The sequence below is a fragment of the Leptidea sinapis genome, chromosome 45, assembly GCF_905404315.1.
Source record: "Leptidea sinapis chromosome 45, ilLepSina1.1, whole genome shotgun sequence".
In the NCBI taxonomy this organism is placed as follows: domain Eukaryota; kingdom Metazoa; phylum Arthropoda; class Insecta; order Lepidoptera; family Pieridae; genus Leptidea; species Leptidea sinapis.
This window is the reverse complement of record NC_066309.1, coordinates 1,653,854-1,673,460: the sequence shown is the minus strand read 5'-3', so window position 1 is coordinate 1,673,460 and position 19,607 is coordinate 1,653,854. Positions and strand designations below refer to the sequence as shown.

At 36.1% G+C, this 19,607-nt stretch overlaps 1 protein-coding gene across 1 annotated transcript; it reads right to left on the bottom strand.

Moving 5' to 3' along the window:
• Positions 1-2,682: 2,682 nt before the first annotated feature.
• LOC126977547 (dihydrolipoyllysine-residue acetyltransferase component of pyruvate dehydrogenase complex, mitochondrial) lies at positions 2,683-15,264 on the bottom strand. The gene is made up of 10 exons (XM_050826403.1): positions 15,016-15,264; positions 14,338-14,513; positions 13,744-13,926; positions 10,719-10,763; positions 9,168-9,335; positions 7,783-8,054; positions 6,664-6,758; positions 5,910-6,109; positions 4,354-4,456; positions 2,683-3,559 (listed from the first exon to the last, which is right to left on the bottom strand). The coding sequence occupies exons 1-10, from the start codon at positions 15,132-15,134 to the stop codon at positions 3,430-3,432; spliced, it is 1,491 nt and encodes a 496-aa protein (XP_050682360.1). The 5' UTR covers positions 15,135-15,264; the 3' UTR covers positions 2,683-3,429.
• Positions 15,265-19,607: the final 4,343 nt, after the last annotated feature.

The window sequence follows — 19,607 nt, the reverse complement described above, 5'->3', positions numbered from 1 at the left end:
AACGAATCGTCGAAGTCGATCCAGAATTACTTTCAAGCCTTGGATGACGCCTGGTCTAATTAGGTGTGCTAGGCACAAAGATCGCTTACATTTACACTTACGTAATAATCCCAACAATAACACGGTCACACTCATTTACACACGTTACCGAAATTTTTACTATGATTTTTGCGAAAACTAAAACACAAACATGAGTCATTTGAATTGGAAAAAAACAAACACGACCCTAAAAAGCTCTGGAAGAGTATAAGAACAATTTCCCACACCAAAAAAATAAATCAAGTACCACTAGAACTCACCAATATTAAAGATACTGTAACGGAATCTCTGGATTATTCCAATGAATATTTTGCAGGCATAGGTAAAACTCTTGCAAACAAGATACTCACAGCATTCAATGAAACAGAAGTTTCACTCGCTAGTAAGATAATACTCGAAAATACTCCAGCGCAATCATTTTTCTTAGGACCCACTGATGAACGAGAAATTGAATCCTTGATAAGTAACTCTAATCTTGACAGTGCTCCTGGACTGGATGGAATATCAAACCGCCTTTTGAATATTAGCAAAAAATATATTACTCCCCCCCTGACGAGCATATGTAATCTAAGTTTATCTCAAGGCATTTTTCCTACTGCCTGGAAAATGGCTGCAATTGTTCCTATTCATAAGTCGGGTAACAAATTGAATCCTACGAACTATAGACCGATTTCTTTATTAGGATCATTCTCAAAAATTTTGGAAAAACTAGTACACAAGCGATTGACAAGTTTTCTTGGCGCACATAAAATAATATCTGACAGACGATTCGGGTTTCGCACTAAAAAATCAACGGAAAACGCTGTAGACTTAGTAACAAAAATTATTTCTTCCAAACTAGATAAGCAGCAAGCATGTATCGGTGTATTTTTAGACCTCGCGAAGGCTTTTGATACAGTCTGTATTCCTATACTTTTACGAAAACTTGAGCTCCTTGGTATTCGAGGTAATTGCCTGAACTGGTTCAAAAGCTATTTAATGTGCCGAACTCAGTGTGTTATAGTGGATCATAAGAAAAGCAATCCAAGTACAATAGATTTTGGCGTCCCGCAAGGAAGTATATTAGGCCCCACGTTATTCCTTTTGTATATAAATGACATCAAAACTAAAGTATCCAGCTCTGACGTCATCTGTTATGCCGATGATACAGCTCTTTTATTTTACGGGAAAAACTGGGACACTGCACTACACACAGCGGAACAAGGAATGAGGAATATTGCAACTTGGCTACAAAATAATCTTCTCACCTTAAATCTCACTAAAACACAGTACATCTGTTTCCATAAAACGAAAACTTCATCCCCTTCCCACATTTTTGATATTAAAGTCCACACATGTCCTGTTGCTCTATCTGGCCCTTGCTCTTGCAATAGTATAAGTAGAACTACTCATATAAAATACTTAGGAGTCGTCATGGACGCAAACTTAAACTTTAAGCAACATCTTAATACAACAGCGAAAAGAGTCCGCAAGCTGATCTATATTTTTAAGAACTTACGCGCTTCGGCATCTTTAAATCTGCTAAAAACCATTTTTTTTGCAATCGGTCAATCTGTATTATCTTATTGTATCACCGTATGGGGAGGGGCGGCTACTTCACACATGATACTCTTAGAAAGAGCACAGAAAGCTGTCCTTAAAGTGATTTTTAAAAAACCTATTAGATACCCAACACATAAACTATATAAAGACATAGAACTTCTTTCTGTCCGAGGTATTATCTTGCGTGTTATGACAAGCATGCATAAGGAGTTCTTGAATTTGCCTAATTATAAAAACCTACTAGATAGCCGTTCGTACAAGATTCCAACACCAATAATAAATACAACATTTGCAAATAGATTTAGCCCATTCATACATACATATATATACAACAAGGTAAATTTAAAATGTTCTATTAAAAATTGCTCGGTCCATCAGGTCAAATTTAAAATACAGAGATAGTTACACACACTCACTTATGTAGACATGGAAGCTATTCTTAAAGTGATAGCTTAGCATTCATATAATGTTAATACTTTGTAACATGATTAATCAGATACTCACACTCACTCACACCCACCCTCACACACACACACACATACACACACACCCAGAGACACACATGTGTACACACACACATATACAGAGTGCACTTTTTGACCTTTCGGTTCATATTGTTAACCTTAGGATGTAAATTGGTTGCCTACAGGACAGGGTACGCCTAGTGTAGGGACCAAATATAATGTAATATTATGTGATAAAGTGTCTGTATATAATAAATAAAATAAATAAATAAATGATAAGGAACTGTTGAGAAGCATGAAACTGAAAGCAAGTACTGTGTCAGTCGATAATAACATAGTTGCACCACATTTTGAGGCGGCGCTAAAAAATCAACACTTCCAAATAATGGAAAGGGAAAATCCATATTGAAAGTAAGCAACTATCACCCAACTACAGAATTGTGTAAACTTGCCAAGGTTTTAACGAAGCGTTAGTTTTATATTCTGCGTGAAAATGTGTTAAAATATAGCCTTATTAGTTACGACTCCGAGAAAAATAATACACAACGAAGAAATGATAGAATCTGTAAATAATGGCAATAATAATATTTTGATAAATTAGCAAACAGGCAAAGCATCAAGAAATAAAAAGTTCAACACGGTTTAAATAAAATATATTTGACTAACGTTCATAAAATTACTAATAAACATCAAAACACATCAGCATCGATGGTCCATAACGAAAATGATTCATACATTTGAACGTATTATATTTACAAGCATATATCCGGACAGATCTATAGTCTAAAAAACTAAAAAAATACATAAATAATTAAATACCGATTTGTACCAAACAAAATTACGCTTATTAATACAAATAAAATTTCACAGGGTGTAAAATAACTATAAATAAAATCAAAGGCATACCCACATAATAACCAATAGAAGCCCATCAAAGTGTATCCTTAAAAAAAAGATTTTAATGATAATACAAAATAAATCTCCAAAATGTTTCCTTACGACAAAAAAATAAATAAATAATGGTATGCAGGTTGAGTTGTTACTGACTTATTTTTTTTATAAAGACTCCAACGAGGTAAGTAAATACTACGCTAAGACTTTCCAATATAATAGCAAATAGTTGAAGCACCAATTTTTAGTTTCATTGATATATTATGTTTCATAAAATATTATAGAAAAAAAAAAATAGATTTTATTTAAATTTGGAATACAACATCTAATGAAAGACCCTGCAGTGATATAATTTTAAAATTCAAGTTGCTTCAACTAATTGTCTATTGTTTATTCTATCCCAACATAGTCTATGACACGAAACACAACATATGATAACGTTGTCTATAGTATAGATGGTAGACTATATCGGAATAGCCTATGTATAATTCGTCTATAGGATCATGTTGGCGGGATCTTCTAGATTTTCCTGCAGAGCTTTCATCCATTGCGCGCCGACCGCGCCGTCTATTACTCTATGATCCGCTGAGGCTGTCAATGTCACAAACTTGGCTACACGGAACCTGAAAACATATCGCAATATTATAAAATAACAATACGTATGATTTTTTTACGAAAGAAGAGCCAGTTTGGTCAAAATACTACCCATGATGCGTGGAATTAAATTAATAATTAAATTTGGGCTGACATAGACTTTGCTCTTTACAGCGTCGCTTTGTTACGGTGTGCAAAACGATTTATTTTTTCAGTATTATACATGTAAAGGTCTTGTATTGGATGCTGATTATTATTTTTATAATGATGAAATATCAATGAAATAATCTGGGTTAAGTAAAAACAGTATTAATATTTCTGACAGTACTATTTTAGTGACACAGAACAACAGAAACTATTAACAAGAAAAGTTCAAACGTTACAATGAAAACTTCATCAACAAAGCATTGATAGCATGAAAATATCACTACATGTACCTAACGGTTTTTTTTTCACTGGAAACCGTACTGACGCAACAGGACGAGCGTGAGGGGGTGAAAGGGGAACGGGAGGAGACTTCACACATTCCAGCTAGGTCACTTATGTACAGCGCGATATTCGCCTCAGTTTAAACGAAGAGTTATTTCCGTATTCCAGAAACGCCTCACTGAGTAATCCTTGTTCAAGTATATTTTATCTCTCATTTAAAGATATGTAGACAGCGACAAAACACACTTGATCATGGATATTATATTATTTTTTAAGATAAGGGCCAAGTGTCTAAGGAATAAAACATAAAAGCCTTAATTGGAATCTATCTCTATCATTTTATTTATATAGTTTATCAGAGAATAATATTATATTGTACTAAATTAAGACTTACCCCTGAGGTGAATCTTTATCTGGGATCACAATTTCTTGGAGTCCTCCGCAGGCCAATATGAGCGACTGTGGCGGATTTATTATTGCGTTGAACATTGTTATACCTAAAAAAGAATATTTCATTTTCTATTAGTTATTTAGGGCAGAGCTTGAGGAGGATTGGTGGTCCATGTACAAACATTACATTAACAAGAATATATTGAGAGGCAGAAGTTAAAATATTTATCTAATTCTTTTAATTTTTATAATAATATAAAAATTATGATTTAATTATGTTGTTTCATTGTGTGCCTTGCTTCTTAGTTACTATCGGCCGACTGTTAAATCAGTACAGCGCTCTTCTAGGCGCGCACACCACCGATTGTTTAGTCGGCCAGACTCATCAATGGCCGATTTAAAACTAATAGCGAATCGTCCCTAAAACTGTCGGCCGATAGTTGTGTAGTGTGCGCACTCATCAGTGACCCAACTGTTTAGTCGGGCCAGTGTGCGCACTTAACAGCCGAACTCGACCAAACTATCGGCCTTTCGAAAGTCTGCAGTTTGCGGGGTCTCATAGTTTTTTATCGGCCATTGATGAGTTTGGCCGACTAAACAATCGGTGGTGTGCGCGCCTAGAAGAGCGCTGAACTGACTTAACAGTCGGCCGATAGTTTGCTGACGGTTCAGTTTGAAGGCAATCGTGTAGCCCATCAAACTTTTTTGTCGGCCAATACCGAATCGTTATAATGTGCGCACTCTCATACATTTTCATACTGATTAAGAAACCAACCAAACTATCGGCCGATCAAAAGTCTGCAGTTTGCGGGGTCTCTTAAGGTATATTTCAAATTGCTCACATTTGAGGAGATAAAGCGGTAAACTAAGGAAATCTAGTTTAAATGCAGAGAGATACGATGGAGCATAAGATAACAATTATGCTTACATTTTAAGCGCACATTATATAACACACAATGTGACAAATTTTAAAAAACTTTTATAAAACAACAATTTATCTAATTTCTATGGCAGCCATTTTGGTTTTCGCCATCTTGGATTTTATTATTGTTATTATTATAGCGTAAATACACATGGCAGACGGAAATCGAATTCTTAGGCTGAGATCGTACTTAGACTTTGCTCAGACTTTACCCACGTAAAAGTTAGCTGAGTATAAGCTTAGTATAAATGTTGATTAACCCCCTTATTCATAATAGTCTGCTAACTTAAAGCATTGCTAATTCTCAGTCTGTCTTCTATTGACCTCAGTCAGAATGAGAAAAAACACTGCTTAGCGGCTGTTTAAAGTTAGCGGACCATCATGAATATGGGGGTAAGTTTTTATAGTATTTTGACAGCTGAAATTATGCTGAGCTTAAGCCAAAGTCAACTTCGCGTTTTATCACACTCGGCAAAGTTTTACGCAAGGAAACTTTCAGCAGAAGTTGGAGTAGTACACTCTAAAGATCACCCTTACCCAATTACTAAGGGTGAGGGCACCCTTAGTAATTGGGTTCTGGGGGTAATCCTCCGGGTGAAGAAAAGAAAAAGGGTCTGGTTATTTGACATAGCTCTCACCGAACATTCCCAGGTTGGAAACAGTGACAGTCCCGCCCTGGTAGTCTTGAGGCTGAAGTTTGTTATCCTTGGCCTTTTGCGCCAGCTCCTTCATGTTCTTGCTCAGGTCTATGACACCCCGCGAGTCCGCGTTGAACAGTATCGGTGTGATGAGGCCGCTGGGGGTCGCTACTGCGACGCTCACGTCCACATTTGAATACCTAGAATAATTTGTTATTTATACGGGATTAATTAAATTAGATTTGTAACCAAAATTATCGCAATTCGATACGGGCAAGATCTAACGACCCGACCTTTACTTTCGAGTCGCAACCGGAGGAAAGTCGACGGAAATCTGGTCTACTTATTTATATTTATACTTTCTAGCTTCTATCCGCAAATACGTTCGAATTAAAATTCGTATCGTGCTCCTTTGGAAACTCTAAAACAATTCGAGATTATGTATCCTTTTCTTTTATGTACCCCTGACGTGTGTGCAAAAAATCAAGAATCGAAAAAATCGTAACAAACAAACTAGCATTCCCTATTATAGTATTATAATTTTAATCGAAAAGGAGGACAAACGAGCGTTCGGGTACCTGGTGTTAAGTGATCACCGCCGCACACATTCTCTTGCAACATCAGAGGAATCTCAGGAACGTTGCAGGCCTCTAAGGAAGGTGTACGCACTATTTTTAAAGGTACCCATATCGTATCGTCCTGGAAACACCGCACAAGAAAGCTCATTCTAAAGCGTTGTAAAAATGTTACTTACTGCCTGATAAATGAGTCCATCCAGTGCGCGTTGACAGCGGGGACGCGCTTGCAAGCAGCTGCCACCGCCTTTACAATAAAGTCATTCACAGACACCTGTAACACAAAACAATATATATGAGTTTTATTTAACTTTTTAATGTTCTTTATCATAAATACTTGTCTGTATTCATGCGCGTTGTATCTACTTATTTATCAAAAGGCTAAAAATACACAGTTTGGAACTTTTGTCTGTTTGTTGGTATGTTTTTGAGTTGTTGCACGCTAATCTCAGTAACAGCTAAGCTGATTTGTATTTGAATACTGATTGTGATATGCTCCCGATAATATTTTGTGTTTCTATTCCATTCTAATCAATGTTAAACTCCAATTACAAATAAGAATGAAAATAGATATAATACGCCGATCGATGAGCCATGCTTGTTAATTTTAACTATATTTCATGAATTGGTTAACCAATTTCAGGACACAACCTAAATGTATATTACATAATTACTAGTCAGAATACAAAAGCCAACAAAAGTTACCGATCTTCTCTTACCACGTAGATTATCTCGAACATCTCTTACGGAGATACAAGATAGAAAAGGAAAGCTAACAAACAGGAACCGATTTTGAGCGAAAATATTTTGAATATTAACTAGGTAACACAAACACAGGAAAATCAAAATTAGTCACAAATTATCGTTGTAAGTCATAGCTGTCGGGTCGTTTATACACGTGTGTATTTTAAGTCTCTGACTTTACGATATGTTTTACATATACATACGACTCCTTTTTCTGCCGTGAAGCAGTAATGTGTAAGTATTATTGTGTCTCGGTCGCGCCGTAGCTAGTGATATTACTGGGCAAATGAGACTTAACATCGTATATCTCTAGGTGACAAGGTGATAATGCCGCTTAGAACTTTTGGGTCTTTCAAGAATTCCGAGCGGCACTGCATTGCAATGGGTAAGGCGTATCAATTACCATCAGCTGAACGTCCTCTTCGTCTCGTCCCTTATTGTCCTAAAAAAAATGTATCTTTACTATACGGCATAACTCGGAATAATTTTCAAATTCAACCCAAGCTAATCTCGGAAGGCCCTCTGAAACGACACACACAAGATATTGAGCCCACCTTGACATCTGACTTCTGAGCTGCAAGCTTGTCATTGACCGCCTTCCTCATCGCCAGCGTCTTCTCCACGTTGACCGTCATGGACAGCTGGTAGTGGGGGATGGTCTGCTTGGCGGCCGTCAGCCGGCGGGCGATGGTCTCCCGCATGCCCGACAGAGGCACGTCGGTGAAGGTCGCGCCGGGGGCGGGCGCAGCTACCGGCGCGGGGGCCGCGGCCGCAGCGCCTGAGAGGTCACCGCTCTTCAATGAACCGTACAATCCCGACCCTTGTCCTGTGTGATCAAGGCGCTATGAAGTCTAACTAAACTCAAACCGTGTTATTAATAAACGCGAACTAAACTTATTCCAAGCTCGGCCTTACAAACAAACTTGGTATAATATTATACCTGAGAATAAACCAGGAATATACAGAATGTTGACTATATCGTTTGTACGTATAAGGCCGTAGGAATGTCTTTATTTGATTTAAACTTGGAATAACTTTATCACTGCGTTTATTAATAAGAGAGAAATGGTCACGGTTTAAGGCTATATGGCAAGCGCTAAAATCGATAGCAAATAGAAATTTTCAGGAAGTCTCACATCTTTTATGTACTTATAAAAAAGATGTATACTCCAAGTGTCATAATAGGCTGTTGAAAAGCAGTAAACCAGTGTAGTGTTGGTCGCGAGTAGTCACCTCCTTCTGCCAATGAACCATGGGCTTCACAGAGCTTTTTCATGTTCAGTAATATGTTGGACATTTATTATTTTTTGATTTAGTTAGGCTACTTTTTTTGGCGTTGCGTAGAAATGTGGGTTCTCTATGCATCTTATACTGCACTTATCACGGACACTTATCATAGGAGTTGTTCGGGATAATACCCGACTTCCATCACCGGACATGACGTCAAAATGCTAAATTTCACTCGCATCATGTTCACGACGGGCATTCTTATAAGTTCGCTTTTTGCAAGAAATTTCTTGCTTCGCACAGCCACTTAGCGGAATCTATTACAGACTGCTATTTTCCCGAACCGCCTAGAACTCAGGGACCTTCAAGACCATACTCCCACCTTAAAGGCCAACAACGCATCTCTTGATCCCTGCTATTTCGGATGTCCATGGGCGGTTGCCTAAAAACTACCTCGTCACATGAGCCTCTTGCGCGTTAAACCCCTCTTATATAAAAAAGTAGCATTTATGTCGAATTTTATTTTATTACGCGTATTTACATCACAAATGTTATGAGTTTTCTTGAATTTGAAATGTGTTTCAGGCATCCTCAGGAGATATTCTAAACTCGCCGAATTCTAGCACGAGACGGCCAGAAAATTCATAACATGTGGATAATTATGGATTTCCATTTACATTTTATAGTCATTTCTATTCTATTAGTGACAAACCTCCAAGTCTGATATTCTTGATCTCCGCTAACCTCCTGGCCATGGGACTGGCGTAGATCCTGCTATGCTGGTCTGCCACTGGTTGTTGGGGCGCAGGCGCCGGGGCTGGCTTGGGGGCGGCGGGGGCCCCGGACGAGGGGGCGGGACTTGAGGCGGGGGCGGCCTCCGCTATTGATATAAGTAATACATGATACTTTATAGAGCACAAATAAAACAATTGACGACATACAATTTAATTTAATTAATCCCAGAAGGGTAAGATATCACCTTAACCAGTAGGTAGCTACTATATTATAATTTTACTATAATATTATACATAGTTTTTTTTAATGGAATAGGAGGACAAACGAGCGTACGGGTCACTTGTTGTTAAGTGATCACCGCCGCCCACAATCTCTAGCAACACCTGAGGAATCACAGGAGTGTTGCCGGCCTTTAAGGAAGGTGTTCGCCCTTTTTTTGAAGGTACCCATGTCGTATCGTCCCGGAAACACCGCACAAGGAAGCTCATTCCACAGCTTTGTAGTACGAGGAAGAAAGCTCCTTGAAAACCGCACTGTGGACGACCGCCACACATCCAGATGGTGGGGATGATATCCTTACTTGTAGAGTATATAGTATTCTCCTTTTTTATTTGATATGATCGTGAGTATCACACTTATAAATCGACTGCCACAGATGAAAAAACTTTGCGTTATTGTACCGTGCATTGGTATTTGAAACTGTTTTGGAATAAAATTCCAAATAATAAAGTCGCAATTTCAATATAACATTTATAATAACTGACCGACCGAAGATTCTGTTTTGGTTTTGCAGAAAATCTACCTAAGTTCGGCCACACCAAAGTATAAACATCAAGATTATTATATGATAATTTGTATTATATACTACATTTATTGGTTTTTATTCCACATTTATTGGTTTTTATTCCACATTTATTGGTTTTTATTCCACTAAACACGTTTTAAGTTTTAACTGTCTGTATAACTGCACAGAATTAGACAAATTTCAGTGAACAATAGATTTTTAGAGTATGATACTGGCCAGTCAATACTCATATTATATGTAATAAATACAAAAAGTGGACAAACTTTTTTGTTCTGCTGCTAAATACTAACAATGCTTTCTGAACAACTAGTCACGAAAGATATAAATATGCAGGGATTGTTACAAAAACATTCTATAAGATGTTGATGCACACCCATTTTCAGAAAGAACCCTTTTAGAAAAAAAATCCTAATTTGATAAAAAAATTGTAATTAGCACAATCTTGATGTGAGATAAGGCGCCAAATGCGTGCAACTGTTTTCGTGTACATTACATGCCTCAGAACGAGTACCGATCGGTAATTAAACAAATCGGTTCGACTGTGAAAGGCGAGGGCAGGAGGAAGATGCCACTCACCTATTGCAATACTCCATCTTTTCTCTGCCTAGTGGTTGAGATGAGTCAATAGTAATATTTTTTACACATGTACTTAACAGGTTGATAACCAAAATACACATAACATGGACAAAACATTACATTAGCATAAGTAATCAAAAGAATAACCTTTCTCAGGCTTTGGTGGCACTGGCTTTGCTGGTTCTCCAGAGGCTGCCGGTTTATCAATTAAAAGTATGTTAGTAAAGTGTTATTCAATATTACACTATACACAAAAATTATTTCCTTATGAATAATTTATGCACTAATACAGTAGCATCTCTCTAAGTTGAACCTTGATACATCAAAAATGTCCCAAACTCAACATTGTGTCCCAACTAAACATTGTGTTCTTCCCCTACAAACTCCAACACCACCATTGCTAGAAATGTGACTATATTTTATGTATTATACAGGATAGCCGAGAAGTTGACGTCCAAAGCTAAAATTTGAAAGCCTCATGGTGATGAGTATCCAAATCACCCCTATATATGTTCTACGATTTTGCGTAGTTTAGGAGATAATATTTTTTCCCCCTTTTATCCGCTTTTTTCACCTAATTGTGGTTTAGGACTTTTTTCTAATTTTTCTGAACACTTTTAGTTAATTTTATTGTTGATAATAATTAACTACAGTTGCAATAACCACATAAGAAACTATGAATAGTTTAGACAATGCGGAACTACACTCAGCGGTACAATTAACCGCCCACCTTGATTTTTTACGATTTTGGTTAAAAAAAATTGTGGCCTTACTTGTGAATGTTATTTTATAACGTAGGTATATTGAAGTAAAATGAAAGATAATATTGTTTTTAATTATTACGTTTATTTATAAAAAAAATCTGAAAAACACTTTGACCTTAAATTAACAAATGTGATGAAATGGCTTAAAAATAAAAAATCTGCTGAATAAATGAATTCTAATAGTCCGTATTTCCACCTCTAGCCCTCATGACTTCCATCAAACGGTTTTTCATGCTGTCGATGACATCTTTGATCTGTTGTTGTGGAATGTTCTGCCACTCCTCAATCACGGATTGTTTTAATTCATCTATGGTGGTTGGAGCTGGTATGCGGCTTCGAACACGTCTTTTTAAATTGTCCCATATGTGTTCAATAGGATTTAAATCTGGGCTCCGGGATGGCCATGTTAATTTTCGAATGCCGACGGTATCCAGGTACGCGGTAACAACTCTAGCAACGTGGGGGCGAGCGTTGTCCTGCATTAATAAAAAATCTTCGCCAATAAATGGAGCAAATGGCATTACATGAGGTTCCAACACTTCTGTTACATACCTCTGAGCATTTATTCCACCTCTTTCGAAGATAACCAAGTCGGTGCGTGCTTCGTAACTAATGCCGCCCCATATCATGATAGAGCCACCTTGGTAACCTACTGTTTCCACAACAGTACATGGTGCAAACCTTTCATTCTTGCGTCTGTATACACGCTGGCGACCGTCAGGACCGTGCAAGCATATTCTTGTCTCGTCAGTAAACATAACATTCTTCCATTGTTCCACATTCCATTCGGCGTGCTCTCGGGAAAAACGAAGTCTTTCTCTCCGGTGGCCTACGAGCAATTGTGGCACTCGAGATGGTCGAAAAGCTCCAAGGGCATTCTCTCCTAGTCGTCTTCTCTCTGTTCTTTCACTCACTTGACCATTGTGAACCTCACGAAGTTGGTTTCGTGCCTCAACAGCTGTAGTGAACCGATTTCTTAGAACATTGGTCACAAGAAATTAGTCGTCACGAGCGGAGGTGCATCTTTTTCGGCCCTGTCCTGGTCTTTGCTCATAAGAGCCAGTTTCCCGAAACCGTTTCACTGCATCCCTTAAGGTGGTACGTGCGACACCAAGCTTCCGCCCCACGTAACGCTGACTAAACCCTTCGTCGATAAGAGCGACGGCTCTCGCCACTGAATTAGCATCAAATGGCATGTTTGTGATGTCCAAACACTAGCTTTAAGTTACGAAACCAAAACAAACTCAAATTGTTTACTTTTAATGCCACTGAAGCAATGTAAGCAGTATGGCAACGATAACGATAATGAGACGAAGTTCGATATTTATCCTATTCACAACTTATGCGTAAAAAAAACAAAGTTAAGTGGGTAGTTTGTAATTTTTTCGTCACTACATTTCTTTCACACTTGACTTATTTATGCCCAATAACTTACAACTGCGATAACATCAAAATTTGCCACTTTAAAAGGGTGGGCGGTTAATTGTGCCGCTGAGTGTAGTTTAGAATTGAGTCATAAGTTCAAGATAAGTGCTCCAGCTAAATTCATGAAAATGTTCAAGGTAACAAAAAAAAAATGGGGAGACTATGGCTTCTAACTATTTTTAAAAACTTCCCAGAACATTGGCCAATAAAATGAGCCAAATTCAAACTTTAGCTTTGGACATCAACTTCTCGGCCACCCAGTATATATAGTGAAAATAATTTTTTGACTTCCACATCTTGAACATAGCAAATAAACGAATTCTATAAAATGATAAAGGGCATTTACACATGTTTACATATTGTGTCTACTTGTTAATATGGGTTTTAGCCTCTACAAGTCAAATATTACCTGACAGAATAAGTCCTCCATAAGTCAAACCTCTAGTCTATGACTCCCTTCAAATGCAACTTACAGAGGTTCTACTGTAATTAAATTTTCCTACATAAAAGTAACCTAGAGTACAGCAGGGGTGTGCATTATGTATCAAGGTAGGCACTGTAGATCTAACTAGTTGTAGTCGCACTTTAGGCTGATAGTACTTCGTAAGTTGTTTGAAATACTGCTTGCTTCGTATAATAATTTTCTCAGTTTTTATAAAAAAAAATCTCAGTTTAATAATTTAAGTGTTGATCAAATAGACCCCTTTACTTAAAGGTGCAAGCCAAGGTAAGCGACCCAGCTCCAACAGGATGTAACTGTCATGGTTATACAAATCAAGGTGAATTTTGCTAAGATAAAAATAACAGTAGCTGCAAATTGGTGGGATTTTGGAAATGACCCCATATATGGAGTATTTTCCACATGCCAGGACACATTATATAACTAAATCATGCAATCAAACTATGTCACAATCACAACCTTTATCAGTCAAGGTACAAAACCTTTTTGGTATTTAAACAGCATGTAAATTTTTTATACTTACAATCATCCTTATAATCCTTAAAGGCGGCAACATCAGCCTGGTTCTCTACAATGATACATAGTAACTTCCCTACTGGCACCCCCTTAGTTCCAGCAGGTATAAATATTTTAGCCAAATACCCTTCTTCTGGTGTTTCAAAACCCATTGTCGCCTTATCAGTCTCAATTTCACAAAGAAGATCACCTGTAATACAAAATGAACTAATTAATGTAATTGGATTTAATACATTATATATATTTATTCTTACAATGTGATAGAAAATAATCTAAGAAAAGAATCTATGATTATTAGAGACTTCATTCTTATTTAAATATTCCAGGTTTTATTCAGTATTTAATGCATGATCAATTGCATTATTTTTTACAATCTCTATGAAGGTACTGTACTCTTATTCTTAGAATAAGATGGGCACCCTAGAACCCTAATGGAGGGAATATCATAATGTCATGTATTTTTATGGTCTCAATATTCTTGTTTTATGAATTTGTGTAAGAATTTTTAACACAGGTATTAATTTTTTTAAATAGAATGACTATGTGTTTGTCTACTATATTAATATATCATGATTATCTTTTTCGTTTCATTATGGCGTACCTTCATTAAGTTTGTCCCCTTCTTTTTTTTCCCAACTGACAATCGAACCATTTTCCATCGTCGGGGAAAGTGCTGGTAGATTTACTTTTGAGTGTGTGGGTAAATCTGCATAATGCCTTATTTGTATGCTCCATAATTGAGCAGGTGCTGCACATTTGTTTGTAGTGGATAAGATTCTAAAAATAACATTAGATATAGTCCTAAATAACAATAATTCCAAATACATACAGAAGAGCAAGACAGAATGCTTAGACAAAGAACTATGCTCCCCTTTCCACATCACAGAAACTTATTTTTTCTTGAAAACTTATTGGCTTTTTAACACAGTGGTCATTGGTAACACTGAAGCTTACTTGTTAAGAATACACAGATATTTTAATCAAAATTCATTTTGGAAAGGTTATTTCGATAACTTGATTGCTAAACAAACATTGAAGAAGGAAATCTATTGAAAAGAAAGGGTGAATTTTAATTCTTATCTTCCCAATGCAATCTAAGGTTTAATACTATAATAACATATTTGATATTCCGATTATGCAATTCTCAAGTTCAAATTACCGCAAAAGATAAGCGCGTGTTATTCTGGATATTATCAAGAAAATATATCGAAATATTCGATTTGCACTTATCTATACCAAAAGTAAACAAAATTCCATAAATTTACAACAGGAAACTTACTTGTTTGAATGTTTTCTTCTTGCTAATTCAGTGCTCAAGCATCTTGTAATATTACATCGAATAGTTTTTTTAACACCATCGCTGAGAACTTTATTTCGTATAAGAATCGTTCGCAACATACTGTTCTATTTATATATTTAGTCTAATAAACAAGGATGGCTCTAAATTAAATTAAATATGTTTAAAATTATTATCGACCTTTAGAAATTTGTAGGTCGACCGTCGAAGAATTATTGTAATTTCTATGTAGTTCACGTTCTTGGATAAAATGTCAAATGTCACATGTCATGGGGCAAGCAATGCTAGATCTTGCAATGGAAAAAAAAAGCGCGGGTATCGTTGGATCGTTTGATCGTATTTTCTTTTTCTGAATTTTTAGTTTTGATTTTATATGTATAAGTATCGTGTATTGGTGTAAATTATAGTCCAGACTTGGGTAAGTTTGTCCAGCAGGACAATTCTGATAACTGAAACTGCACTGCAGACTGCTACGCTTGTCATGTGAGTCGTGCAGTTGCAGAACAGTGCTAGTGAACATATTCATCTTATCTGCACTGCACTTTTTGTACTGCTACTGCACAAATCCTACAATGGAACATATACAAAAAATGTTAGCACATAATTAAAATCTACCAATGAATGAATGCCTTGAAAAACTTGAACAGGGTTAATTCTAGCAATCGCGTATATTTAAAAATGTTGTTTTTGCATTTTCTTGTCTGTTTGTATTTTTTGGTTTGTGCTGATGGCCACGCCGTACGCATAAATATAAAAAAAAAAACAAAACAAATTAAAAATGAAGTGCTATAGGTCTACCAGTATCTGATGGCAAAAAAAAAGTTTAAAAAATAGCGTTTCATATGGCAACCAAAAAAATGTCGTTGAGCCATGTACAAGCGTTGACTGGTAAGTAGGAATGACACGTCTTGATATATTGTGTTACATTTTTCGTGTGTATTATATAATATGTATACTAAACTTTGGTTTATTTCAGGAGTTTCTAATACTACCATAAGACGAATTGTTGCTGAAGGCAGATCTAACAGAGGCGTATTTAGGACGCCCGGTAAAAAGAGGAAATGTGGCGAAAAAACTTGGATAGTTTTGATTTAGAATTGTCATGACACTGTCATCAAATTCCTACAAATTCTTTGGGAGGAAATCAATTTCAATGGAGGAAGCGAATCATTTAGGTAACAAAAATTAATTTCATTTTTTTTTCAGTTTGAATATAATCTAAAAACATAGCAATATAAAAATAACAATCTTATTTTGTCTTCAGATTTATTTTGAAAGACATCGATTTCGAATTCGTGAAGTGCCAATCTTGATTGAAGCTGATGAAACGTTAGATGTGGTTTATTTAGATGAAACCTACATACACGGTTCTGGTTCAGTGAACAAATGCTGATAAAATAAATATATTGCAGGCCCATCTAAAAGTATTCCAGCAGGGCCTAGATGGATCAGATAGCCATAGAGAGATCATTGTACATGCTGGTGGAGAAATGGTTTTGTGGAAAACTAGTTTGGTGTATAGGTCGAAGACCTACATCTGCTGACTACCAACATGATATGAATAAAGATACAAAATGGGTTACGAAGAAGTTGAATCCAAAGCTTACAAAACCTTCTCTAATTGTCATGGACAACGCCAAGTACCGAACGTATTGCTATTATAAAAGAATGGCTTCAATCAAACAACATCCCTTACGACGATAATTGGCGTAAATGTCAATTACTGGAACCAGTGAAAAATCATAAGTCTGAACCTAAATATCAGATAGATGAGATTTTAAAATCACACGGCCACGAATTGTTGAAGCTCGAATTAATCTGGGGAATAATGAAACAAAAAGTTGCGGGTAAAAACGTCAATAGAAGCAAGTATAAAATCTTTAACAGAAGAAGCTTTCTCTCAAATAGGGATCGATGAATGGCGTAAATCTTGTGAACATGTAACAAAAATTGAAAATCAGTTCATAGAACAAGATCGATTAATTGATATGCTGGAGGAGAGGTTTATCATAAAATTGCGTCTTCCTCATCTTCCTCTTCCGACGAAGCCTTTTTTATGGATGTGCAGTATTTGGAACCATTTTCAAGTTGTGATAGATTAATTAATAAACTCATGAACAGAGTAATTGGAGTTTTCATCTAAATTTCGAACCCCACATTCGCCACAGTCAGATTTTCAAAAATTATCCTTGATCATTGGACAAATTTTATATTTGCATGTATCACACACAGAATCAGCCACTATAAGGAAAAAAAAGTATCAAAACGTTTACTTCAATTTTCCCAGTATTGCTAGCGTCAATTTCTTTTTTCACTTTTTAACCGACTTCCAAAAGGAGGAGGTTATCAATTCGGTATTTTTTGCCATCAGATCCTGGTAGACCTATAACTAATATATTGTTATACATTATGAAACTTAGTTTACGCTGATGGACCCGAGTATAGGCGTAAAGTATATACTAACTATCAAATAAATTAAAAAGAAAGTTAATGGATGCTGTTAAATATTTAGCATTGCCAATTATAATGAGAATTCTCTTCCCTAAAAAATACCTAAATTAATTTAGAAATAATATTTTAATAAGTGGGAGATTTGAGTGTTTCTTGAAATAATAATATGATTCTGTAATACAATATTTTTATTGTGTTATTTAATATTTTTTGAGTATTTATTTTTAAATAATAAATAAAATGAATCACAAAACCAGAATGTTTATTCCAAATTTCACAAACTATGCACAGAAAACTTACAAATAAAAGTGTATGGTCGGTTCCGCTGCAACCCGCTGTCACCTCTGGCCTCCTTATGTTGCGCGTCCAACTCAAGCATCTCACCTATAACTATATTTGTAGTTACAAACCTATCTTACAAATAAAATTGTATGGTCGGTTCCGCTGCAACCCGCTGTCACCTCTGGCGTCCTCATGTCGCGCGTCCAACTCAAGCATCTCACCTATAACTATGTTTGTAGTTACAAACCTATCTTGGATGACACCGACTCAAAAATTACAATAATTAATTATATTGTTTGAAAATACGCAATTATTTTTATACTTTTTAGTGCATATTATATCTATTGTTCTGGAATAGTGTATTTGAAGTCGCTTGTTTTTATACTAAAATTAATAAAAATTCAAAGCGAATAGAACTTTATAACGAGGCGGTACTCGAACGGTTACCTCAGTTGGTTAGAGTACCGGCACGGAACGCCGGGGGTCTTGGGTTCGAATCCCGCATCGTTCACAAAATTTTGTTTTTCAAATTTTATTTGTATCCTAATAGCATAAAAAACATTCGGCCGAGTATCGTTAATTTTCTCCTAAGAATTGAAGAATTCCGTTATTTTGTCATGGATTCCATAATCAGAATCCAACCAAACTCTCACCAAACTATCTTTGAAGTATATCCATTCCAATAAAAAAATAATCATTGAAATCGGTTGGCGCAATATTGAGTTTTTCGTAAATTTATCATCCACACATGTATAGCAAATTTAAGACTTTTATGGGTTTCTCATAGATGCCATTGACAGATCTGGACTAAATTACAATTGGACCATATGGGAAGCACAAAATAATAATAATTATCAAAATCGGTTCACCCAGTCGAAAGTTTTGAGGTAAGAAACATTAAAAAAAATAAGAACCTACCGATGCATAAGAACCTCCTCCTTTTTTGAAGTCGGTTAAAAAGGGATGGAATTCACCTTGGGGCAACAATTCGATTAATTTCCGCACCGCTTTATAAATATATATTTTAAATCCTTGTTTTATATGTTTTTAAGATCTAGCCATACGTAGCTAGGATCCGAACGTACTCACTCGCCTAACCGGACTGATCCGCGAGCCGCTACAGTTTGTAAGCCCTGCTCACTACGGGATAGTTTTAGTTGCGCTATTATAAAGCGTCAGAAATACTTCTATGTTTTATATACCTATAAGGAATATGTGATCATTTTAACATTACGTTTTATCGTTTTAAACCTGCAAGTAAACTGCTCTCATTACATAAACATTTTCCGTTCAAATGTTTAAAATTTTGATCATGTTATGTATGAGCGAATTTTCTAGAAACTGTTATGTACATAGATAATAATGTGGACACCAGGCACAAACATAAACTTGTTCTGTTTGTAAGACATAAACTTGAAAGGCGTCTCTGACTCTGTGAGGCGATGTATATGCTTTAATAACATGATGCCAGAAAATATTAAATAACAAAATTCAAAAGAGTTGATAAAAGATGTTTTGTGGTAAACGTTTATAGAATAAAATAACATAAATTACTTTCTTAATGATTGGGTGTGGGGCGACCATCATCAGACTTTTTAAATTATGAATTTCTTAGTAACGAAATTTTATAAAAAAAAAAGGAAGAAGCCCTCTCTTAGCCCGCTGAGATGGAACATGTGGCAGCTTTTGACCATCTTTAATTGATTACAAAATGGAACTATTTTGGTGTATGAATATATAAATGGTCAATTATAACAATCACTTTACTGAGTATATTATCATTCAAGCAAATCTTAATAAGTTAAATTAGAGTCTGGCTAATGAAAGCTGAGCCCAGTCAG